The sequence below is a fragment of the Lingula anatina genome, chromosome 2, assembly GCF_051362555.1.
Source record: "Lingula anatina isolate TDL-2025a chromosome 2, LinAna3.0, whole genome shotgun sequence".
Classification (NCBI taxonomy): Eukaryota; Metazoa; Brachiopoda; class Lingulata; order Lingulida; family Lingulidae; genus Lingula; species Lingula anatina.
Genome location: NC_141768.1, coordinates 8466093 through 8493519, shown reverse-complemented (window position 1 = coordinate 8493519; position 27427 = coordinate 8466093). Strand labels below are relative to the sequence as shown.

The 27427-nt window shown below is 34.4% G+C and overlaps 1 protein-coding gene across 3 annotated transcripts; it reads left to right on the top strand.

The window, feature by feature from the left end:
* The first annotated feature begins 79 nt into the window (after window positions 1–79).
* Window positions 80–27246, top strand: LOC106161312 (armadillo repeat-containing protein 8). Of its 3 annotated transcripts, XR_015332890.1 has the most exons (21): window positions 80–153; window positions 1085–1158; window positions 1448–1519; window positions 1940–2082; window positions 2546–2643; window positions 2886–2978; window positions 3383–3463; window positions 3717–3792; window positions 3930–4081; window positions 4507–4716; window positions 5800–5895; window positions 10061–10225; window positions 13758–13868; window positions 14699–14791; window positions 15216–15365; window positions 16505–16600; window positions 23304–23399; window positions 24161–24233; window positions 24693–24786; window positions 25203–25450; window positions 25968–27246. XR_015332890.1 is itself a non-coding variant. In XM_013538225.2 (20 exons), the coding sequence occupies exons 1-20, from the start codon at window positions 136–138 to the stop codon at window positions 25231–25233; spliced, it is 1998 nt and encodes a 665-aa protein (XP_013393679.1). In that variant the 5' UTR covers window positions 80–135; the 3' UTR covers window positions 25234–27246. The 3 variants fall into 3 exon arrangements, 2 of the variants coding, with proteins under 2 accessions (XP_013393679.1, XP_013393678.1); XM_013538225.2 differs by having other exon boundaries at window positions 13758–13844; window positions 25203–27246; XM_013538224.2 differs by having other exon boundaries at window positions 25203–27246.
* The last annotated feature ends 181 nt before the right edge of the window (window positions 27247–27427 follow it).

The following is a 27427-nucleotide window of genomic DNA, read 5'->3' as shown; positions in this document are numbered from 1 at the left end:
TATTGTACACTAAAATCACTTAAAATTATACAAAAATTATTGAGAAACTAAAATTTAGCCCGAATGTGAGGAACTCTATTTATAACTGAGAACGAGACCAAGGTCAGGACAACGAAAGCTCTCTTGGTTTTCACTATGATTCCGCCTAACATGGTAATGCTATTTATAGAAAAGTATTTGTTCCGTATGGTGAAAAGGTTTACTTGTTTCATATAATGTACACTTGTAATTACTTTTTATTAACATTCTGCCTGAACCGTGTGGTAATCTCTTCCCGTATCTTGTTAGTAACAGTTTGTAAAGCCTATTGCCAGGCTTTGGCTCTACCAGTACCCCGTCAAATTAACACATTATTCACTTTAAGATGCGACTCTTTTCCTTTTGGAAAATATGGACTCAAGGCTAATAGCCTTTTATCTGAATAACATCTAAGGGATTACCAAAGTAGGGTGGTGCAAAGGCCTCTTCAATGAAGCTGAAGGATCTTTTGAAAATTTCACATTACTTCAATCATTTATACCTCTAAATTGAAATGTGTTTTGTGAAATGTATCACTGCTTTTAAAATAGGCTAGACTCAGTGGCAGATAACCAGTTGGCCAGTTCAAAACAACAGCATGCCAGTTATTTGTTTTTTTTAACAAGTAAATTCATTCTATAAAATGTCATCCAGAATTTACATGTTGAGCAATGTTAGGATCTGTAAGTTGTTATTAGCCATCTATGAGATAGTTGCAGTATGCTGACCCCTCATTTTCCTAAGAGTTGCTGGCAGTTTCTCCTGGGCTCTTTCTGCCAGCCATTCAGGTTATGTTGATACACACAACATCAGGCATAATAATCAGTTTGAAACACAGCAATAGCATTATAGTTGGTTGGCATTTTTTTCATTTTCATTGAGTTGAATATAGGTTTTTTATATTTTTCAGTGCAATCCTGTGAAAAAAGGTTTCATGGTATTTAGCAGATTAGAATTGTTATTTTAGATCTTGTTTTTGAATCACAATCAGTTTGCCTAGACATACCAATAGATTTTTAAATAGGTATACATGATATTTAATATATAATTATTTCTTGCACTTCAGGAGGTTGATGGATATGGCAGCTTTCTGGAAGAAGTATTTGGGCAGGATCCAGACAATTGGCTTCAAGGAGTAGTGTAAGAATTATGTATTTATTTCTCATCAATGCAGTAGTATTTGATTTTCCCTAATTTATTTAGTGGTCTCCTTTTTCTGACACAGTCACTCTGACCGTGTCAGAAAAAAAAGACACCATTTACATGAAAGTGTGTCAAGAATCCTAAGATGTGAACACAAATAACCTTTGATTCAATATGTGTATTTTGATCACTTCATTGAAATTATATAAAATGTAAAAAAGATTAATAATACCCCATGAAAATGCACTTAATTGTTTAAGAAATGTATGGTTGTTTTATTTTTCAGAACCATGAAAAATGCTGCTATTGGAAACAATAAACAAAAAGCTCAGCTTATAAACATGGGGGTAGTACCAAGGTGGGTTGTCACTGAGAATACATTGAGTTCTGTCCTATTAAAGATTGGGAAATTGCCTGGTGTAGTGACAGAGTATCTTTAAAGACTTTATTAATTGTGTTGGTATTCATGTGAAGATCTTTTGATGTTTACCATTTTGTTAGGTTTTATATTTGAAGTATTTTCATTTTAGTAACAAATCCGGTAGCTACTTCAAAAACCTTATATATTCTGATGTATTATTTAATCAAGATTACTGGTTACCCACAAAACATGTTTTTTTAACTGAACCCAAGGTGGTTTTCAGTATTTTTCAAATAATCCTATACCAGATTTTCTTAACTTAAAAATTGTTCTCTTAGAAAAAAATTATTCATGGTCAAAGCTAGGCATAGTTTTGTTTATGTTTTGAAATGGTGTTATACTTTGTTTTACCTCCAGGCTCCTACAATTCATGCTTGATGATCAGAGCAGCACAGAGCTTAGGGTGGAGTCTGCTGTGGTGCTGGGCAGCCTGGCTAAGGGAACCCTGGAAAACATACAGTCTCTTATTGATATTGGCACAGTCACTGTCATGCTGAAAGGTAATTACCATGATTTATTTGTAGCATGTTATTGATCAAGGGCCCCCAACTTGTGAAGTTAGACACCCTCTGGTTATATATATATATATATATATATATATATATATATATATATATATATATATATATATATATATATATATATATATATATATTGACCTCTTCATTAAAATTCTCCAAACATATATTGATAGTACAGTACTGTGTGTGATTTTAAAAATTATTATGTATTAGTTTAGTACCACTTAGATTTAGTTGATTTAGATTTAGTTTTTTAATACTATTGCATAGATTTATGTTGTATTGTTTTTTTTAAATTTCATTTGTGAATTTGATGGAAGGAAACCAAATAAAGTGCCTTTCTCTCTTTTTTTTCATATTTTAGCTGTTTAACTTTTTAGTCCATTGTTCTTCAAGAATATGACCAATTTTGATAGCAAAGTGATGTAATTAAATTTTTCAGGTCTGTGTCGCCCAGATTTGAAGTATGTGGAAGCCTGTTTACGGTGTTTGAGAACAATATTTATTAGTCCTTTGTCTCCAATAGAGTATGTTTACCAGGTAATAACTATATAATTTTCAGCCTTCTCTTTTTGGCATTTTAATAATTGCTGTTAACTTAAAATCGATGTATCATAAGAATTGAAAATATACTATTCTAGGTATTTTTTTATGCCATCTTATTTTTATCACGATTATCTAGCTTGTTTGTTTGTGTTAAGGATCTGTGTGGGTGGGCAGGTTCATGAGTATGCGGTAGATTTCTACATTAATCTGTATTGTTATTATTTTTAATATGTCAGGATGCCAGTACAATCCCACACCTCATTTCTATCATGTCCCTATCAGCAGGCACACAAGAATGTGTTACCAACATTTTGGCACACTGCTGCAAGGTAGGTATGAAGCAAGAATAGAAGATGGCCTGTTTTTGATAAAATTAAAGTGCAAGTAGCAATACAAATAGATTTTTAAGTAGGTCATATGAAGTATTTCAGGGTGGGCTGTTTGGAGAATCAATAGAATCGGTGGTATTATCCCTTTCATTTATAAGAACGATGTTAAAATATTCTCTGCTACATAACTCCATGATGTCAATTGGAAGATGTAATATTCCTCACTAGATTTTGTGCCAAATAACAAGTCAGAATTTTTACTTCATGTTAAATTTAAGGATGATTTTGAACAGCAAAAACATGGGTATGATTTATGTATTACAGACAAGCAGAATTCATAGATAAAACAAACTGTATCACAAAAAAGGGGGATTTCCAGTGAATGTTGAATTTTTCTGTTGCAGACAGAAGAACACCAGGCAGTGCTGTGCAGTAGTGGTGCTATCATAGCCCTGGCACCTCTTCTCTGCTCAAATGTATACAAGGTAATGGTCAAGACAGGGTTCAAAAGCCCTTGTTTTATGTTTTACAAATTTTTTTTTTTCAGATTGAAATTTGTATTTCCCACTTGTAAAGAAAAAAACATTTGCCAAAAACATTGGCAGGTTCATGAAACAAGATATTTAAGACAAAAACAATTTTTCAAAATATTTTTCAATTGAAAATTTTAAATGTCAGTAGTTTATATCTTAAAGAGACATGCTGTCATATAACTTTGAAATATTTTTTATCACTTAGGTTCAGATGCCTGCATTAAAATGTTTTGCTCAGTTGTGCTACAAGAATGATCAAGTGTCCATAGCAGTGGCAACAGGTTAGTAAGATGATACTGGTGTTTAAAAACATTTAACCCCTGCAAAATTCTTATATTAAACTGAAAAGTCATGCAATAGAAATAATAATTTCCTCTTTCCACCACTTATATATGTACAGTCACCAATGCTGTTTCAGCTTCCTATTGTGGAGAGAGGATCCCAGACTTGATAGCACAGTGCTTAACCAGGGACAGAAGTATAGAGATGCAGATTGCAGCTGCCAAAAGTTTAACTTATTTATGCCGAGCTGGTGCAATAGATCCTCATGATCCTATCATTACAATGAAGGTATTTACTGAAACCTGTATTTTGTCAGTTTTGCCTTTTTTTCCCCAAAAGTAAATTAAGTTTTTATCATTTCTGTTCACTAAAGAAATATGCAGAGTGCTCTGTCTTAGCTAGGCTATTATTTAGCCACACCTAGGTTGTGTCCTACACTGAAACAAGAAGCTGTTATACTTCAGGTTGTCATCAAGAAATTAATAAATATCTACTCACGCTTCAGTTTATTATCATGTATAGGTTTTATGTTGTAAGTTATTGCTGCTGCAAGCCATGGTTTTCTTTTTCCTTAGACAGTTTATTTTATTTAAAACAAAAGTCAACATAATTATTTTTAATAGAAATGCTGGATGGTTCAGATTAAATCAAATATGCAAATAAGAGATCATTTGTTGCTTTCTTTGTTAACACATATATCTGTAATTCTCCAGACTCTACCAACCCTAGTTAGGATGTGTAAGAAAGACAAGAGTGTATCAGACAGGGTGGAAGGTGCAGAGACTCTGGCCTATTTAACAGAGGTGGACATGGACTTACAGCAGATGGCCAGTGTGTCTGACCACCTCATAAAAACGCTGGCTGAGTATTTCAGGTACTCACCATTGCTTGGGATGAATGATTCTTATAAGAAGGGTGAAGAGGTAAGAATTTCAAGAAGATATACAGATGCTAGAGTTTCCTTTTTTTTGTTTATTGTGTTGGAGGATTTTTTTTTGACAAAATTTATCTGATAAATTCTCATGCTACAAGCAGTTAAAATATGAAAATCTGTTGTTTTGAGTCGGTCAAAGTGGCATGACTCGGGGGTTTGGGGGGGGGATAATTTAGTGACCAGGACTGTGATAGGTTCAGCTCGCCTTGCCAGTTTGAGAGGCAATGGGTGATGGGTTCTACAACCTTTCAACTCTTGACCTTCAATTTTTAAACTGAACATGCTACAGTTGTGTTAGGTGAGATGCATTGGCATGATTGTGTTTGTCATTAGAAATATTAGTCCAGTCAATTAGTTGCCTGTTGCCAAGGTAACTCGGATAGCAATATATTTATATTATATTTTACATGTCATTTGCCAATCTCTTGATGTTATAGAGGAAATTATGAGTATGTATATTGCTCCAGAGTTCTGCTTCTCAGAATAAGGGGAGTTGTAGTGATTCTGCAGGTCACTGAATATATTTTCTGAAACATGCAATTTGCATAACATATCAGTCAAAATGTGATGAAAGATATTGTATTGCAAGGATTACGATACGTGTACTTATTTCTCAGTGAAAATGACCTTTGGTGCAGTAGGAATAATTTTATAAATATTTCTCTGGAGAACAAATCTTATAAAAAAAAGTCAAAGGTCTAAATTCTCATCATTCTAAGTTAGAATCCAGAAACCCTTGATCAGTTTCATGACTAGCAATTATTGAGCATTCTAGTCATGCCATATTACTTCAGTATATGGAGAATTAAATGTGTGAACTTAATAAAGGATACATATCTCTAGGATTAAAGAAATATATGTAAAATGAATAAATAGACATTCCTATTCTCCTCCTGTAATAGTTGATTACAGAATTAAAAAGAAAAATGAGACATCTTAATTTCTTGGGACTGTGCTGTACACTCAATCAATATATCTAAGAAACCCTAATTAGTTCTCCAGAAGCACAGTATTTGATATTGAACTGTGTGTGACCTGTGGATTTTTTAATTTTCACTTTCTTATCTTTTAGCCTGATAAAGATTTTATCTGTGCTTCTGAGCTCCGACAAGCGGCTTTCAGAGTGTTTGCTTCCCTTGCAGCTAATGATGAAGATATTAGAAAAAAGGTATGTAGCTTAGTACACTTTTCACTTGTGGCTGAAGATGATTATTTCAGCGACATAAATCGTTTTAATGAACTATAGATTTGATTAGCAACCTTTGGATGCACCTGCCTCTGTGCCTTGTAACTCATTTTACATTTTTATGAAGTGTAAAACTTCATGTATCCATTTTATAACAACCAGGCATATTTGGGGACCTATTTTTAGGTCAATTGGTGTATTTTGTGTAGCTGTCAGTTATGAAAAGATTTTTAATAAATGCTCAAATGAGCCAAACAGACCTTTGAATTTTTTGGTAATGACAGTGGGAGTGATTGGGAATTTGTTTTTCTAAGTGACGATTGTCATGGCCTTGTTTGACAGTGTGAACGTTTTGTGCATGAGATCAATTTTCAGTGTTCAGTCAGGAAAATAAGGTGACACCATCTATTATCTACACTTGAAGGGTATATAAATTTATGAAATACTATCCTTCATGTATTCTGTATTATATCATCTGATTCTTCTCAGAGTATTTATCAACTGCCTGGTTTCAACATTTCAACATGTATATATAATAATTATTATTAAATAATCTTTTAAGAGTATTTAACTGTTCTACCATGACAATTTCATGAAATTGCTAGAAAACATCTAGTTAAATATATCATGAAACAATATAAAAACTGGTTCTTGTATAGATACTCTCTCCTCATTATCCAGTGATTATAGAAATATTAGAATTAGAATTAAAAAATTAAAAATGAATAACTAAATAAAACTTCCGTTACATATGAAAGAGATATGAGTATGTTAAGTGTCAGCTGGATCAGATATAGAAATCTTGAAGAGTCATTATCCCTTTTTTTAAGACCGACTTAAAGACCAGATATGTAATGAATAATTTTAGGCTAACATTCTCATTTGGGTTGTGATCAGCAATGGTCTTAGACTTTGTCCTGGTCTTTGTTTTAGATGACAAAAGTTCTAAATCTCAACACCCATGCTACTACATCAAAAGAAAATATACCTTAGACATCATTTTGACCATCATGCTCATGTAAATTGGTCTGATGCCTGAGTTTAAGTTGGTAATTCTGGTAAAGAATATTAGTGGTCAGAATACAGTATTTGGCCTTTTGACTCAAATAATCAGTAATGAAAATTGATCATAAAGAGAAAGCTTCTTGATTTGAAGATGATGAACCGACTATTTCTTGCATTAATTGGTATTATACTGAAATGTTCAGAATACACAAAAATTGAGGAGAAATGATTTGTAAAATGACTGATTGTCTTTGGGGTTATGCAGATATTTGCAATATCTTCAGTAATGAGACTAGTTTCACTTATTAAAGAAAAATGGGTGCATTTGTAATCTTCTTAGCAGTGGATGGTATGAATAATTCTATCTGAATAGCAGTAATTACCATGATGCAGTCTTGGATTAAATTCTTTCTGGAGTTTCTCCATAGCAACCTGTTTGTAAGGGATATTTACTGCACGTGTAGGCTGGATGGGGATTAAGTAATTGTATTGGATTTTTTGTATTTGTGTCTGAAAGTATACTTATGGGTTTGTCATTGCTACATAGAATTTTTTAGAAATAAAATGTTTTAGAACATTAGAACTGAAAATCATTGAAACTTTGAGAAATTGTTTAGAAATCAATTCAGAGGAACACTGCTTCCTCCAAAATTTTCCAGCTTAGAACTGAATACTTCATGTGAATTGTGTGGAGGGTAAAAAACTGAAGATACACACATTTTGGCCATTATTGAAACTATAGGTGAAAACAATTCTAAATGTTCATGTCTAGCATCAAGAGTGCAATTCAATTGAAAGGTTTTAGTTGCAACCCATCATGACTGTGGTTTTACACATTCAGGCTAATCAATTGGACTAATGCACATTTTGTGGTGTCTTCTCTGAGAAAAAGGGCAGAGATTTTTCCAAGAATTCCTCAAACCCGCTATCATTAGCCCCATTCACACACAGCATGGTAATCGAGATTAAGGAAATCGAAATTCTAATGCGCTTATCTAAATTTACTTTTTTGCATTGACACATGTAAGAATGAAGTCACGATTCACCTTGCTAAATCTGGTAATTGTACCCTCACTGGGTAGGGGAACCACAGTATGTCCTGTTGATCATGGGCATTAGCTTCCAGACTCAACAGCTATGTTTTTGCACTGATGTTTATGATGTTCTTTTCTTTTGTTTTGTATAAAATACTTGGTTTGGGAGGCCAAAACATTCTCTTGCTCTTGCTTTACAGTCATGGACAGTGTGTTTTTTTGTTTTTTTTCACTTGCAACTGGACACTTTCAAAGACACTGCGCAAATGCCAATAGTCCTCAACATCTGGTGTTTACATCAATTGCATTCTCACTAGAAGTTTTATACCCCGTTTGCATTGATAGAATCCTACTCAAGAGGTGGATTTATTTGAATTGTGATTTGGCGTTGCTATTGCGTTCACACTAGAGGCTTTACATTTATAGAATTTCAATTTGGCACTAATAACCCCATTCACACGAGACACTTTCAATCGCGATTAGTGCCAAATCGCTATTCTATCGATGTAAAGCTTCTAGTGTGAACGAAGTAGAGACACCAAATCGCAATTCAAATTAATCCTACTCGAGAGGTGGATTCTATCGATGTAAACTTAAATCGCGATATATAATTTCCTAGTGAGAATGGGATCGATGTTAACACCGGAAGTCGAGGACTTAAGGCGCGTGTGCAGTTTCTATTGAAAGTGAAAGAAAACAGACTGTTCACGCAATATCAAGTTTCTTCGCAGTCAGCAAAATGGCCAAGAGGACGTACTGGTCTGAAAAATCAGTGGCAGCATAACTAAATATTTGGGCCGATGAGAGTATTAAACGGAAAATAACACCGTACACACCGAAAGCATGGTCTTGAAGGCAGCAATTACCAGATCTAGCAAGGTGAATCGCGATTTCGTTTTTACATGTGCGAACGCAAAAAAGTGAATTTAGCTAAGCGCGTTAGAATCGCGATTCCCTTAATCTCGATTAACCATGTTGGTGTAAATGGGACTAATCACATTTCACAATGCTATGTGTGAACAGGATAATTGTTCAAAAACATGCTGGCATTTAAAATAATCAATTGGTCACTTCAAAAATTATTATTTTATTATTACTCAGGGTAAAAAACTAAATCACATACATCACTGTATAGTTTAATATTCATATTTCAATGCACTTGGCCTATTAATCTCTCAGATGTAATAATGATTTAAATCTGTGTGGCACCATCTCTGTCATTGGTGAAGCCTGTCACAAATATATACAGGTTATCAAAATTCTAATACTTATTAATGAAATATATTTTTTCTTTTCTCTTGGTGATGGAAGATCTTAAATTGGTTCCCTGTGGGTGGGGTGGGGGGCAGGACTAGATCCTGTTTCCCAACAATGGGTGTTCAGAGGGATATTATCCTAAGTTAAATCACATTTGGACTCTATTCCCACGTTTGCACATCTGTGGATCTAAATTGAAGTAGTTTATTTTCAAGAAAAGTGCAACCAGTCCCATATATCAAGTATTTTTATCTTGCCTGCTCAGCACATCATGGCTTACATTTCTTGCATTCAAATGGGAAAATTACATTATATTGAACTTAATATAACTTTGCTGGACTTCTGGTATTGGGGTTAACTTGCCTGATACACCACAGGGCATTGAGCAATTGAGTCATGTTCACAGCCTAACTAACTCGGGGGGTAATAAAAGGACTGATTTCTTGTTAAGATATCCGGCTGTCTTGTAAATTGATTTTGTTTCTTTTCACCAGTTACAGTTAGTCTTGCTGTGGATTAATGGGAATTGTGCACAATCTCTACCTGTTGTCAAATATGCCCTTGTCTGATTTGATAATGATAAACAGAAAGTAACAAACAAGATATGTTTATTTCAAACATTCAATTGAAAGGGATGCAGAATAAGGGACTGACCAATTATTGTAAAGTGACCTATTGTGATAAAGAATGTACATATTTTCATATATGGACAATCAATTTCAAACCTGAAATAATCTAATCTTATATTTGTTTAGATTATTTGTCATAAGAATTTACACTTTTTTGAAGTAGCGGTGAATTGTTTTGTTTCAATAAACTTGTGGTTAATTTTCAACTTGATTTCATGGCAGGTTATAGAGACAGAGAACCTGATGGACCATATAGTGAACGGTCTTCAGGACACCAACCCCAAGGTCCAGTTAGCTGCGGTCAGGTGTATGCACAGCCTCTCGCGCTCTGTACAACAACTAAGGACAAGTTTCCAAGACCACTCTGTATGGAAACCACTCATGAAAGTGAGTACTTTGATTGAATGCTTGGTACTTAACCCTTAATTCATGCTGATGAAATGGCAATATTTAGTCTTTTATCTCTCTTATATTATATATATATATATATATATATATCAGACATTTGCCTTTTACAGATGTGAGCAGGCACATTAGCTTGCTTACACAAACATGCATAGCCAAATTTAATCCTAATACTTTTTTATGAATTGGTATTTCTGTATTTCAACTAATAACAGAAGCACCAGGAACAAGAATGCATACACACACAAACTCAGATAACAGATGCTAGTTTTTATGCTTAAGTAGAATTTGTATATTGCCATTTTCCAAAACACCCCTGCCAGCACAAGCACCCTTTTAAGAATGTGTGTGTGTGTGTGTGTGTGTGAGAGAGAGAGAGAGAGAGAGAGAGAGAGAGAGAGAGAGAGAGAGAGAGGCTGACCCCGTGCCATCACACCAAATTAGTGAAATCGGTTGCAGTTTGAAGACTTGTTGAAGGATTGAGACTTTTGGTGCCCTGGGAATTGGTCTTCATTTTACCAATTACGATTTAACCTTTTTCTAGAACCATACCAATACACTTTTGCTTGTTAGTGAGCTAGGAAACCCGTGATGTGCTGCAGCATTGTAGTCAAGATTCGAAAAGGGGTTTCCTTACATTCTTTTGTTCCCAAACCTGATTTAGACTTTAAAATGTCAAATTTGCCAAGTGTTATGTACCAGAAGTAGGCATAAGGTGGGCCAGTTCGGATTGCACGTGAAAGATATCTTAATACATAATACATAACATAATACATAACTTGAAGGATGGAGGGGGGGAGGGGGTGACTAGATGAACTGAAAGACATTGGTTGAGTAGTTAAAGACATTACAGTAACCAAACTGAATTAGTGTTGGCATGGCCTGTACATTTTACAGAAATTATCAAAGATATTGGTTGTGTATTTGTGTTTCTGATCATTTTTTAATTAATAGAATGCCTAAGCCTGTTAGCACATTTTTTATTTTGGAAAGAATAGATAATCCACTTTGATGCAGATTTTTTTCTGAAGTGAGTAAAAAAAATATTAAAATATTAAAAAAGTTTTTAAAAGTCCAGTCACACTGTAGTCTAATAAATAATCTTATTTTTATGTATAGACACAGTGTGATTCAGAAAAAACAAGGGATGGGGTTATTTTTCCTGGAAGTAATGTTGTTTTTTTTTTTCATATATTGGCATTTTCATTGTGAGACTTTGAAATCCCATGGGACTGAAGCCCTAAACTAGTAACATTTTCTGAATGTTCGTGTTACCTGTAGCACAAGATTGAAAATTAATATTGCAGCAAAATTGACAAAACCACTCTGTGCACATCCAACATTAACATCATAAAAGTAGGTGCTTATTTTACTAGAACTAGAATAATGCTCATGTTGGCAACCAAGTCTTATTGGATTATTTATGTTCGTTATTTAAAAAAAAAACTTTTTTACTTATATTTTTGGACATGGCATATCCAATATAGACTGAACTCCCATTGGCTTGAACCCCATTAATCCCCCTTTACACTGGACAGCATCCTTTCTGCATTCAATAATGCGGCCCCATTTAAGAGTAAAAAATAATAATACTTTACGTGCTGACAACGGGCCTATCATTGAGCATTCATTTTTCAACCAAAGCTATGCTTTTGCCTCCTTTCTATGACTACAGCGATGCCAGTTTCATGCTTGCAGAAAGGACGCTGTCCAGTGTAAAGGGGGTTTAAGTAGTTACATGCTATTCTGAATGTTCTTGCTATCTGTAGTACAAAATTAAAATTGGGCAATGATTATGCAGTTAAGAATTATGTAATATTGCATAAAAATTATATTTGAAGTGGCATCATTTTTTTCTGCTTTAGGCCTGTACATTTGACAGATTTGCTGCTTTGTCATTTGATATACTTAGCACAGATAATTTAGTCAAAACTTTTCATTTCATGAAGGCTTTGAAGAGCATTTTTATTTATTTATTTTTTTAATTATTTATATGTTTTTTTCACACAAAAAGATGCTTTTACTTTGTAAATAAATTTGTGTTAAAACATTTTGTAAGAAGCATACATTTTGACAAGTAATTGCGATCTGAAAAAAAAAAACGACTTATGATTGATTGGTTTTAGAAAAAAAAAAATGAACTGAAACAGTTTACTCTATATTATGTAGTCACAGTTACTGGAAATTAAAGTGACCCAGCTTCACATTTGTGACAGCAGACTTCAGTGTGATTCAAAGACCTCCTCTTTCATGCTGCTAGCTTCAGTCAGGATATGAAGCTGAAGCCACAAAGCCATGTCAACTTTTTTATGTCATCTGTGATATCAGGGCAAGCCTAAGAGCTTTGTTATGTCACACTTCAGTAATTTATCTCATGTCACATTGTGGGTAACATGTGTTAAAGTACGTAAATTAATATATGAATATAAGATTAAAGGTACTCTCCGTACATTTCAAAATGCCCTACAGTCATATTTACGTCCTGCAAGGCTTCTTATATTTCTTAATTCAGCTTAAAGACATTAAGACCGCATTCACAACGAATTGAGCCAGGCTTTACAAATCCTGGGGACTAAATATGGCGGATGTACATGAAAGAAAAACCGCCTAATCTTTTAATAGTCTCTCCGCCTCTCACACGCCTCCCCACGCATCGGCCCTGCGGGGGTACAGTCATTATATCTCGGCTCCATTGGGACTACACATGGAGAGGCGTGGTCTAAGACTGTCCCTTCAAAGAAAAGATTATCTGAAGGCATACCTAGTGTTGTTATTATCTTTTCAGCTATCTCAGACAACCCACTACGTCTTTATTATACACCCAGGCCTCATTAAAATGATAATTGCCATTTACTTACAGTATCTGCAGATCTTTTAGCACTAACGCCCATATTAACCACTCTACCCATGAATTAAACCAACATACCATAAAAGTATTCACACCATAGCAATACCTAGCACTAACAATTTGGCAAGCCCGAGTTGCAATTCTGGTTGTTTACATACGGGTACTTTTTATCAACCCCAAACTATTTTGAATATGGCTGAAGATATAAGAAACAGCATGTTGGGAGCTTTTGGAGATTCCTTGTCACAATTGAGTGATATTTTCTCCTCTTTCTGCATCTTTGACAAAAGAGAATGGATTTTTGACATCCACGCCAGGGCCCAATAAAGTGTCTATTTATATTTAAACCTTAGAAAAAGAAGCATTTATAAAAAGTCTCAAATCAAACTAATGTTATATATAAGTATTTTCTACTATTTATATCGCATATTTAAACGGCAGCAGACAATGTGTTCTCAACAATCCGCGGGGAATCCATTTGGTGTCTATGAGGGAATTACACGGCAAGCTTTTAACTGGGTTGCCATATTTGATCCGCAGATCTGTTAGTTCACTGTTGTGAATGCAGCCTTAGAGAGTATGCAGTTTGTTTTATATCCCACATGCATCTACATATATGCAAAGGTGTTTCACACTTCATACTAAACTTGTATATCTATATTTCAGCTCATTACAATGGCCTCAGATGATGTGTTGACGGTGGCATCCTCAACATTATGTAATCTCTTGCTGGAGTTTTCTCCAAGCAAAGAGGTAGGACGGATGCTTCGTGGCAAGGTGATAATAAAATCAGGAAATGTTTTGATTAATGTACTTATTACCTTGGCTGTTTTCTTTTTGTGTTTTCCTAGCTCTTAGACCTGTTGAATATCTTTAACTAAAGTGAAAACTAGATTAGATATTGCATGCCTTATTTATTACCTTTGTTGTTTATTTTCTGTTGCCTATATAATAGGCTTTAGAAATTCTGTATATTAGTATGACGACTTTTTTTAAGAATGTGAAAAATTAGGTTGGTGTTTACCACATTATTTAATTACAATACCTTATTTGGTTGACCAAATTTACCTCTGATTTGTCATCTTTACCAAAGCAAATAGACTAAATGCACCAAAACATTTAGTCTGCAGAAATGTCTGCATCTTCGAAACACCATTCAGACGTGATCAGACACTTATGAAATAAATGTCATTTGGTACATTTTCCTCAACTGAACTTGGTCAAAGATGTCAGCAATTTAATAAGACGAGTGAGGTTTCCCAAGGAAGTTATTGGATGTCTGGTATTCCTTTTAAGAGGATTTGTAGCCTGGGAATTTGCAGGCATTGTGTGATTTTATCAAACAAGTTTGTATCAAAAGGGACAGGATGCATGGCTTAAAATAAGAATTGAAAACTAATCTGTGTATGTATATTGAGCAATTTGGTAATGCATTAGGTTCAGCACTTCCCGATTTTCATTGTTTGAACAAATTAAAAAATAAAACATCAGATCTGATATATTAATGGAAGTGTAATTGTGTTTTGTTGAGGATGTTATCCATTGTATTTTTTCTTAAAGATATTTTCTTTGTATATCTGAATAACTATCTGTTTTTAATTTTACAGCCCATTCTTGACCTGGGTGCAGTCGACTTACTTGTAGCACTTACTAAGAGGGAAAATCCAGTTTTGAGGTTGAATGGAATTTGGGCACTTATGGTAAGTGGAGGAGGGATCAGATGCTTTCCATGTGGAATTAATATACTGCTGGGAGTGTTGACATTAGAATTGACTTCAGCAGATGATCAGATTATCATTAGAGCATCTCATTGCATGACACTATCTATTGGACCCTTTGGGCAGTTAGCCTGAGGATCACCGCCAATGGATAGCAATATCAGAATAAAAAAGTATCCATTGTTTGTGAAACAGGATAAATTTCCAGAGGATAACTATTTTATCCAATGGATATTGTTCTCCAATAGTAAGACACGGAGCACTTTAATTCACTTTTTAGAATATTAAAAAATTCACTGTTTTATATTAATGAAAAAACTGCCTATCACATGATATAAATTATTTACAATTATGTAACTTAGTGTTAATCTTTAAAACCCCTCAACCCTATGATTTTGGTTTTTAGAATATGACATTCCAAGCAGAAGAGAAGGTGAAAAGCCAGATCCTCACAGCCCTGGGTACAGACCAGCTCTTCCGTCTGCTCTCTGATCCTGATGTCAATGTTCTCATGAAGACACTGGGACTGTTACGGAATCTCCTCTCTAACAAGCCAGTAAGCATGGAATCCTCAAGATATAATTGAATATCCTGTGAAATCATGGTATATCATGCAGAAATCTTTTCTCAGAAAAAATTTTGTCGATCCCTGGAGGATTTCTTCAAAATGTAGACCGAGCTCTTTTTGTTTCTACCATTTTAGTAGAATTTGTCATAACTTGTGAGCTTAGTTTTTTTCAGGGGACTTGCTAGTTCTATAATGTTCAGATAATAAAGTAATGGTTCACTTTATTGGGAATATTGGGGTGGTTTTACAGAAAATAAGAAGTGTGTAATGGTTTAGCCTGACACTGAATGAATTAAGAAAAATAATGACCAATTTTTAAAAGAATGTAGGACCGACTTTTGAATGAAGTTCTAGTGTGAAAAGGAATCCTGGAATATTTCTGATAGCTGTAGAAGTTTGGTTATCTTTGTCCTTGTTTTTGATGCCCCTGTCGCTCTGGTTATATATATTTTTCACCATGACTTTTATCCAACAGTTGCAAAGGTGTGGTCTTAATAATCTGACTTTCCTTAAATTGTTATTCTTTTATCAAAGAAGAAAGGTTAATCTTACATTGATAATAATTTTTAGTTGGTTTTTTGTTACCCGTCCCCTTACTTCCCAAATGTTGCCTTCTTTAATAGAACGTTTATGATCATTCTATGCATTATTTTACTCAATAGTCATTTGCCATTATCTCTCATTATATTGTTTTGGGACTACTTGCACATTTTACATTATCAAATTAAAACACATTAAGTATCAGTTTGCGGTATATGCTCTTGCAGTCTGCCAGCAGTATCAATATTTCATTTCCAATCACATTTGCAACCACTAATTAGAAGGAGGGAAGGGATTTGCACACATTTTCCTATTTGGAATAATAATAAAATTTGTCCCTACCCCTGTTATGCCTATGGGTGTGATCAGTTCATGTTAGAGCAGTACCTCATTTAATAGTGGTCTTGTTCTTTATAAGATAATGATATTTTGATTTATAATTATCTTGTTATCATTTTGACTATTTTTCCTAGTCTGGCTCAAGTGAACTTATACATTTGTGATTCATGTAAGAAATGTGGCCTCTTTTTAAGCACAAGATCATGGTATGTTTCATGAATAGTTATGGTTTATATTTTCTGTTGCAGCACATAGACCATATCATGAGTATGCATGGGATACAGATAATGCAGGCAGTGATACTTATTTTAGAAGGGGACCACCCTGTGGAAGTCAAAGAACAGGTAGGGACCAACTCAGTCCCCTTTGTTCTTATAAAATGAATAAATTTATATCCTGAGTGTTGGTCATTCCTTATCCTCAATTCTTTACATTTGATTGATTTACTTGCAGACATTCAGATAGGTTTACTGTGATTCTTTCTGACAGTGCAAATACTTTGTGCCTCAACACAGACTTCTTAGGCCACATTTAGAACTGATGATCCGAGGCCTAACAGATCAAATATGGCCAACCCCACTTAAAAGCCATGTCACATAATCCCCTAATTATCTCCCTGCCTACCAGACACATCAATCCTGCAGGGGTCTAGCAATTAAACAGGTTATATGTTGGCTCCGAAGGTTTAATTGCAAAGCCCCTGTAGGACTGGTGCGTGTGATAGGCAAGGAGACCTTTAGGGGATTATATGGGGTGAGCCATATTTGAACCGTGGAGTCCGCAGATCATCTGTTCTGAATACGACCTAACTCCCTTCAGTAGGTTTTTTTCTGTGACCTTATGCTGTTGAAGGTGTGTGTGTGTGTATATGTTTTTACTTAAAGGTACTGTATAGGGCTTGACAAAAATTTAATTGCCCTACTCAAAAATCACATTTTTCAAGCAGTGGTTGTTCTTATAAGTTTAGGCCAACCAACTTGTCTGAGTGTCTAGGAAACTGCGTCTTTCTTTATATAAGAAGGCATTATGCATTGTCACCGCCCAAACCCATAAAGTTATCCAAATACAAACAACAAAACTCAAAAGGCTTATAGATATTATATGTACCATGTCAATACATAAGAGTATTACTAAGTAGTATAATTGTGAAGTCTGTTTCTCTGTCGTCTTTCATATTCAAAGCAACTGAAAATGGGTTACATATTATTGTTTAGCTTATCCATAATTGCAAATAATGGTATGCTTACGTAGCTTTAAGGTAAGGTATCACTATCACAGCCTACTACTTTTAAATTTTCTTCTTGCATCATCTGAATGAATCAGATGTAAAAAATTTAGAAGTAATATTTATGGAATTTTTAAAAAAGTAGGTTATGTGTGACACATACAGCATAATTAGCCTTTTGTGTTTTACTACTCAAATAATCACTTGCGCCAGGCAAGTAATGCCAATAGCTGTGTGGAGCCTTTCACTATTTGGGATTTACCCACAACAAAAAAGCAAATTTCTCCTCATAAATCATTGCTCGACCCCTCCCTACACTTGGATGCAATGATTTATTCCATTTTTAAATTAATGGTTTGCTTCTAAATAATTTACATGATAGTAAGTAGTATAATTGTGAAGTCTGTTTCTGATTTACATGTCTTTCTGTACATTTACTTGAGGGGTTTTATTTTTTAGGGCTGGATTGGGAAAGATTTAATAAAATAGCTTTGCAGGATATGTAAACATGGAAAATACGGCTTTGACAAATTTTCAAAGGAGCACATTGTACCTTTAATTATTATTCAGTTTTATTGTATTTTAATTGAAGAGCCTATTTTAAAACATGATGTATTTTTTTTGTTTGATTCAGTTTTCTGTAAATTTGTGTCAGTAAATTTGGCTTGAAAGATTAAACAGTCTTCACCATTTGCTGATGTTGTTTCAATTCACAGTAGGTGTAATCCCTGGAAATTGAATCAAGACAAGTTTAACTCTCAGATGAATGTACACAGTTCAGTGTAGAGTGGGAAGAATTTAGATTAAGCAAATGTATTTCCTTTTTTTGGGGGGGGGGAGTAAACAACCAATTACACTATTCTAATTTTGATATTTCTTCTCAGTCTAGTGGTTTGAATTATATTTTTTAGACCAAAATAATTGAATACCACAATTTTTTCCATTTCCCTTCTATGCTATAAGAAATGTTAAGCTGTTTTGATTCTTTGCAGTTGAGGTTGTGGGAAAATGTTTGAAATAAAAACAGGTTGTTAGTGGCATATTGTTATGATATACATAGTTCAGATTTCTTGGTCATTGCTCTTCTGGATTTCATTTTTATGCGTTTGAGCAATGATGCTAAGTGAATAAAAAATCATATTGTCTGTAAATTCAAACATTTTTACAGAAATACATAAATAGTAAGGTTAAAATGACACTATTGTATGACCTATTTTTTCTTTAGATCACCAAAAAAAAAGCGGAGTGGAATATTGCTTTAACACTTTTGATTCTCTTGCTAAAACATACCAATTTTGAAAATACACAGAAAATAATATATCTGACTCTTCTAAATCATGTTACTTGTACAATAGCTCAAATGTTCTCCTGGTTGTCATTGTATAATGCCCACAAAAGAATAAAAACTTTGTATCGATAATAATGACTATAAAATCTCACTGGGAAACATACAATATATTTGATCTTTTCAGCCTTACAGTGATGACAGACATTATGTATCAGGGGAAAAAGTATTGAGTGGGAAAAATCTTGTGGTTCAGTTGTCTTCACATTTCTCACTACTGAATGTAAAAATGAAAAGAAAAATTATTACAAGTAAAAGTAAAGTTCTGTTCTTATATACAGTAATACAGTGCAGTTTACATGGACACCTTTTCATTTTTGGCCCTGATACAGTCTGGCTATTGATGCTTTTTGCCTCCTTGGGGAGGATACAGCCAGCTGCCTTATGGGGCACTGAAAACTAGCAAATGAAGAATATCTTTCTCTGCTAGACCAGGGATTTGTATTCCTGCTGCAACCCCTATCTATTCATTGGTAAGTGGGGAGATGGCAGGTTCCGTTTATAAAGGACTGGTATGTCCCAGGACGCAATAGAACCCACATCATCCTGCTCTGGAGGTGGACACTTTGACCACAAGGCCATCTGGTCGATGATTATTATGTTTAAGTTATCCTGTTTGGGATATGAAACAGACTGCCATCAATCTCACGTCTGCTGGTCTTTATTACTTAGTTCTCCAGGGCTTTACAGATCATTTGGGCTGAAAGATTATACTTTGACATATTTATTGTTGGTGAAGAATCGTTACATCATCTAGACCAAGAAATTTTTTTTTACTTCAGGTATAAATGACTGCTCTTTGTTGATTAAAGGTAAATCTTTCTTTGGAATTTTGCTTGTTCCTAAATGTTGGCAACTTTGAAGATTCAGATAGAAAGATGATTAGCCCCCTTCTTTGTGTTTGTATGTCTGTCTGTCTGCCCATCTGTTTGTATATGTTACAGACCTCTGAACTTAATGCAAAGATGTCAGCTAATACAACCCAATTTTGGGCACATAAGCTGCTGATGGAGTTACATGCAATTGTTTCATGGTCTCTTGGATGAGTTTGCAAATGGTTCACATTGGCAAGGGGGAAAAGATCATCTTTAGAACAACTAGTAAAACCCCATATGTCTTGAATGCAAGATGCATCATATATTTGATAACTGTTAGGTAAGGATGTACTGACAATTTTTATGTTTATCAGGGTCTTGCCATGGAAACTTTTCTCAAGTTTTTTTATATGTACAGTTTTGCCTTCATCAAAGGATACTCTGGATTGGATGTATATATCATATTATGTTACAGTTTTAGACTGCATTCCCACAGATTTTAGATCGATCTATCCCTGTGGGGAGTCTCACTAGATTACAGTCAGCTTAGCTGGCTTAAATGTCTGTCCCGCCTACTAAAAACTGTAAGGGGGTAATTAACTTCCATGCGCACTCGGCTGACAGCAATTTAGCATGAACCCCCAGGGAGTTAGGTCGATCCAGGTGGATCGATCTAAATTTGTGGGAATGCAGTCTTAGTGTATCACAAAAGCAGCTTAGTTATAGTTTCAATCTGAAAGTAAACTCATTTGGCATGAGGGGTGATATTTTGTACAAAAAATGGATGTTTCATACTAAAAATAGTGGATTTTAAAGTTCATGGTCAAAAGGGACAATTTTAGTCATTTGGGTCTAAGATTTTTTCATTTCTAAGGTTACCAAGTTAGTTCTTGATGAATTACAGGTGTAATTGTTAGAAAATTTAGATTTAGGGACTGTGTTTTTCATTAATTTTGATAAGTCACCAAGTTCTACATTGTTAAGTGCATTGGATATGACTTGATGATACCTCTAGGATGGGGAAAAAGCACGCTTTGTATGGACATTTTAGGAAGGTTATGAAAAATTATTTGATAGATATTTTATCTTAAAACAACTTTCTTGAGCCAAGGGAATGTAGTTTTATCCTTTTAGCTTGAAATCTCTGTCCAATTGACCAGCTTTGTGATTTTGACCACAAGAGGACCTAGGGAATTATCCTGGAAATATCGCAATACACATACTAACTAAAATAATTGAAGAATAGTTTTTGAAAAAGAGAAAGTGTGGATGTTTGTGTGGCATCGAAAGTGCATGTGTCCGTTAATAGGGAGAGTGGTTTGCTTGGGGACTGCATTAACAATTGTATCTGGTCACTAATAATCCCACAAGAAAAAATATTTGAGTGATTCAAGTCCTGCCTTTTATTTTGTAGATTCAATTTCCTCCGGGGGTTTTATTTATGTGCACAGAATTGCAGGGAATTTGACACTACAGATTGATGAACGTTGGAAGTACTTTCTTAGTAAAAACACTGGGAATACTGATTGTGGTGTAGTTCATGATATGTCCTGTCTAATTACCCTCTAAAGAGATGAAACTTCTCTTTCATATTCATTTCAACAGAGAAATGTGCCCAATTGGACAACTTTACAAATGTTCCTTAATTACAGTTGGCATTATTGCAGCTGTATGTGCTCAGTGAAACAAAAAATGCAATGGGTTTTGGATTTTTTTTTTAGATTTTAATAATTACTTTTGGTGGTACTTAAAGAAAACCATATGCTTAAATCATATTTTAATCATCTCATAGTTCCTTTTATTTTACATTAAAGCACCTACTGACTAGTAAAAGCTTCATGTTATATTAGATAAAAAGGGCTTCGGGGAATTTAAGCTGTGATCAGATCATTGTAATGAATTTTTGGGATGTTATGTTACTATTAATGGAAAGCTTTTATTTCAGGGTTGCATTACTCTCTAAGTGTGTAGTGTTTGCTAATCATTTTTTACTGTACAGGCAGGGCTCTGTGTGTAGGTACAACTATAACGTTTGCTGAAGCCAAGTTGTGGCTGTACACAATTCTTGTTAGATTGATTTGAAAACTGAGATGGCGTTTTGCTTCAAATTTGCCAAAATCATCAAGCAGGGAAAGGTACAAATAGTGTTTGAATATGCCTGGTCTGAATATGATTCATAAAGTTATCCTGTTTTTATTTATTTATTTATTTACTTATTTATTTATTTTGAGATCATTAAAACCAGCCCCACAGGCCACATTCCAGATTTGTTGCTTGGACATTGTAAATCATTTTCTTTTCAGGCATAGAAAGAGATTTTGAAAAATGCTAAGCTATGTATTTTCATACCTTCAAAACTGAAAACGTTTACCCCAGGAAGATCCATTTTTGGCCAAAATGAACAGTTGTTATCCCTCTAATCTTTTAGAGTGTTGGATTGTGTTGGCAAACGGTTGAAGCTGGTTGTCTCTTGACATACTGTTTGCACTTATACAGGTCAATGAGGCAGGTAGCTCATTTAGCTAATATTTAAGCAAGTCTGGGGATAGACATGAAAAAAGAAGCCAGCTGAAGCTACATGTAACAAATGTACAGACATCTTATATAGGCTGTATTAATTTGTGGCAATAACCATTCCATAGATATGTGATGGATGCAGACACGTCAAGGCCAAGCTGATAGTGGGCATGATGTTTACCTGTTCGTTGGAGAGCAATTACCAGTCAATGGTACACCATAAGGTGCAGATCCTGACTTCTGAAACCCTCAATACCAATGTCATGGTGTTTGCACCATCATAGGCACAAAGTGAATTGGTAGTCTTCTTTGATGACACAGTTGAGAGAATATTTCTATTCAGGTTCATAAATTTGAACATGATGTAAAGAATTATTTGCCACTGAGTGCACAGAAGAAATTTTGATGGATATGAAACAATGAAAGATTTGAGAATTGACATCTGGTCTTTGTGCACCATTGCTTCACAATATTTTCAACAGCATATCTGCTTCCATGCATGCCCAGTCTTTGTTATATTACTATAACCTGTGTTCCCTTACTAGTGTCTGGAATTCCCCTATGTCTCTTAGTTACACCTCACCTGAGGTTGTCCTATCTTCATATGAGATAATATTCCTACATTGAATTGTTACAAAATCTACTGATAAATCCCAGTCTAGAATAAACTTTTATTTTTTGCTGTGTTACTGCCCATTTATTTGTTTTGCAGAACGGTTTCATTAAGCTTTTAAATCATGGAAACTGAAAAAAATGGCCCCGATTTAATAGGAAGTATTTTATATATGTTTTCACATTTTAACTGTTATTTATGGTCAGTCGTAGGTCTGCGCATTTGAAATCTTTTTATGCCTTTGTAACTGGTATAAAAGTTGTTTTCCTGGCAATTATTTAACAAAACAGAATAAATTCTTTTAATGAATTATTCAACAATTTAGTCAACTTTTTAAGGTTCATATTTTCTTTAGGAAGAATTTGATCCTGTAATTGCTGCATTTCTTATTCTACAGAATACATTAGTGTGCTAAATCATAATGTTGTCAGAAATGATCTTGATTAATTACTTTGATTTTTGTATTAACTTGGAAATCTGTGGAAATTGTCTTAATTAAGATTAATTTGAGATTTTGATTATGTATTTGTAGACCCTGTGCATCTTGGCCAATGTTGCAGATGGAGACTCGGCAAAAGATTTTATCATGGGAAATGAAGATGTTTTAAAAAAGCTAATGAATTACATGGTAAGTTTATACTTTTAGTAGCTGCTTGCAAATGACAGTTTCTGTCTCTTATAAAGAACAATTTTGAACGGTAGAAGCAAGCAGTTTGTGGATTTCAATCCATGTGTGCATGCGAAAAAAAACAACTTTCAGTTATCTCAGTAAAACTGGATGACTGATGATGAATGATTCTATTTGTATTACCTCATTCATTATTAGTTATCACTGTAATTATAAAATCACCTGAGTGGATAAAAACAGTTTCTTATGAAGGCAGGTTCTAATCATTTGTATTATTAGAAAAACTGGCCTCTTGATGCAATAATGTTGCAGATGACATAAGAGGTAGACTAATTTGAAACATTTCTATCGATCTGTGGTGAACACATCCTCCTGTGAGTGTCATTATATATTAAGCTATCTGTTTCATGTCGCACACTCTTGCAATACTAATACAGGGATGGTTTTTTTCCGATTATCAGCGATTTCTGACTTTTTTGGAGCCAAAAATGTCATTGGCCTAGGCGGTGGCCTGGATCACTCACCATATTTTCCAAATTTTTCATTAAATGGCAGTCTCATCACTACTAATAGTCATGATTCGCTGAGAGAAATTTACAGTTCCACTATCTGTTATTTCCACCATTTGTATAACTTTGAATTGCATGTGAGATGATGTCAAAGGTATTTTATTGCATTTGTGCAAACAGGTGGTATCAGTATCAACCTGGCTAATAACTAAAAAGTTTGCGAAAGTGAATTTTTTTTGTCTTTATTTTCAGATGCATAGTAATGTTAATTTGCAAATAGCTGCCACTTTCTGCATCTGCAATTTAATCTGGAATGAGGAAGAAAGTAAGAGAGAAAGTCACACAGAGTGGAAATTGATAATGGGTGAAAGATAAAATACATCATGTCAGAGTGCAATATCTTATGTTGAAATAACATATTGCCTGTACGGGCATCAGAAAACCTTCTTGCACTTTTTTTACCGAGAATTGATTCCAACCATATAAACGAGTACAAATGCACTTGTTTTGTCATAGGAGAGTGGGCTGACCACTGTTTCATATTTCACATATTTCACATGAAAACTGTTATTTTCTTAATGTGCCAAAGGAACTTAAAATATTATTTGATAAATAAATGATGCGTTTTCATTGACTGTCAATATATTAAAAAAGTAATGATGTTAATTTAGGGTTAAGTTAATGTAGGTTTTAACTTTCATCTTCCACTTTTGTTTATTTTTAGAGTTATGTCAATATTTCACATAGTGCATTTTGAAACTTTTTAAAAATTTTACTCTGACAGGTGCATCAGAAAGGCAAGCCAAATTGACAGAGTTGGGTGTACATAAATTGCTACAACAGCTCTTAAGCACAAATAATACAACTCTTTTTGACAAGTAAGTACCACCCTGTTCACTCATTACCAACATTTCAACAGCTAAATCTCACATTTGACATCGACTGGAGGGAAAACTGCCTAATGAATTCAAATTGGTACTGCGGATGTGTGCTTAGTCTTCTTTGCCAAGATGGTGATCCATATTGTATTCTACATGTGGGAGTCCTAATTGAAAAGTAGTTAATAGGAGATCAGAAAAGGAAAACTGCTTAATGATTCCTTTGAAAGCCTATCTATAGAGTTGGTTGTCAACTGGCAAATCTCTCCTAATCAATGCTGTAATTTACTTAAATGAAGAGTTTCTAAGTCTTTTGTCTTTTCTTTTTCATTTTTTAATTTTCAAAACATGATTCAGTTGTAAACACTTGCTTTGCAGTAACAAGTCATCTTTTTTTTCATCTGTTTCATTTTCAGAGTAAAAACAGCAATGCAGCAGTTCACATGACCAGAAATAACTGTCACATGGGGGGAAGAGAACACCTAGCATTGGACCTGGGTTTCACTCTAAGCCGATTTCTTCATGGTGAGGTTAACATCTCTAATGCTCCAGATGAAACCCAGCTTTATAAAAAACAAGTTGCTCTCTGTTGTTGTGAACTTCCCAGTGTTCTGAATATTACTTTTGTGACAGTAATAGCATGCTAGAGAATGAGGTCTCTAAGGCCCCTATTTCACACAGACCACGAATCCCACGAATCGCCAGGAATTGACAAATTTCAGGATTCGTGAGGATTCGTGAGATTTTGCCAATTTTCTGGTCTAATTCGACACGCTCACGATTCAGTTACGATACAGGTGCGATAGTGTTACGAATATTCGTGGGCTTCGGCTGGAGTCGTGAGATTTTGCCAATTTTCTGGTCTAATTCGACACGCTCTACGATTCAGTTACGATACAGGTGCGATAGTGTTACGAATATTCGTGGGATTCGGCTGGAATCGCACGAATATTGTCCAGAAATTCACTACGATTTTTAGGAATCGGGAGTTCGTGGCCAAAACTTTGAACAGCTCAAAATTTTTGCCACGAATGCCCGATTGATCAAGAATTGCAAGAACTGACTACGATTATACGAATACGAATCTGTTAAGAACTGATTACGATTCAACCACGAATCCTGAAATTTTCAATTCCTGGCGATTCGTGGGATTCGTGGTCTGTGTGAAATAGGGGCATTAGGCTCCATTCACATGGTACAATGTTAACCTGGAGCAGTCTGGTGTTGGTTCATATTACAACATAATGGATGCAGTGAAGAGCTGAACAGCAACACTGAATAGTGGCTGGTGTACAAATGAATGTACTTTTAGGTTGAAATAAGGAAAATACTAAGCTATATAGGATTTGAATAAGGAAATAAAAATTCTGTGAGCTGAAACGAGTTCAGTTCCCTCAGGGACTGAAATGATTGAATGTCCAGTATGAAGATCACAATGAAATGATATTACATTATTAAATTGAATGTAATGAAAATAGATTACCATTGCTGGTTTAGTAAATACATAATAACAAGCCACTCAGTCACTGGCAAGGAAGGAAATGCTAGATGGCTATCCATTTTAGTTGTGGCTGTAGTCCTATTATGGATATCTAACCAAGGAGAATGAAAGCTGTTATCACTCTGAATAGAGCCCAGACAAGTCAGTCATAGTAACTCCCAAGAGTTAAAAGTCCTGCATGGTGGTTATTTGGATAATCATTAGCACACTGTGTGTAAAGAATAGACACAGCTTCAGAGCAAAAAATGTTATTGTTGTAAGCTAACATGAGAAATAACCAGTCTTTTACACAGCTAAGTTAAATATCAGGGTTCCTACTTATTTTATGATTAATTCTTGTGGGTCATAACAAAAGATACTGTACTTTAGCCTAATAACTTTTGGTGCATTTATAGAAAAAAAATCAAGCAAGAACCCATAACATTGTATTCTAAGTTATCAATGTATTTCTATATTTTCATTGATTAATAAGGTATTTGAGCTTTCTTGCAGAGAGCAAATACATAACTCTTTGCCATTTTATTCGAGGATAAGTTTTTTATTATCCGTTAATATCACCAGATTCTGGTCTTCATTTACATTATTTACATTACTCAATAAGTTAATACAGTTGTGAAGTAAATAAACATTCTGAAGGGTTTTTATTATCATGGCCATTTGTGTTCATACTAGAATCAAGACTTATAATGCAAACTTGGTGCATTGGTATTTACAGATCTGAATATAATGTATTAAACATAAAGCCACTAGACAGTAATGCTGGTAAATGTACAGACCACATTGCAACAGGAACCATTTGCTCTTTTGAATACATCTGTAAATTACTTGGGCCAGTTAGATACTAAATGCAATACTTAGTTGTTCTGGTATGTTCATTTTGTACAAACATTCTTTAACACAGATTGTAAAAGTGAAGATTATTAAACTGTTGTGACCATTAATATAATGATATCTTTAAAGTGTAGTATATTTTGTGCTTATTATCTCATTCAAGAGATTGCTCTTTCTATACCTTAATCAAGGCAATAGTTGGGACTAAAAATGACCACTACAAGTGTCAATTATAAAGAACAATGAAAACAACAAAGCAAAATATAATAAATATCATGTTGAGCACCACAAATGTAAACAGAGAATTGA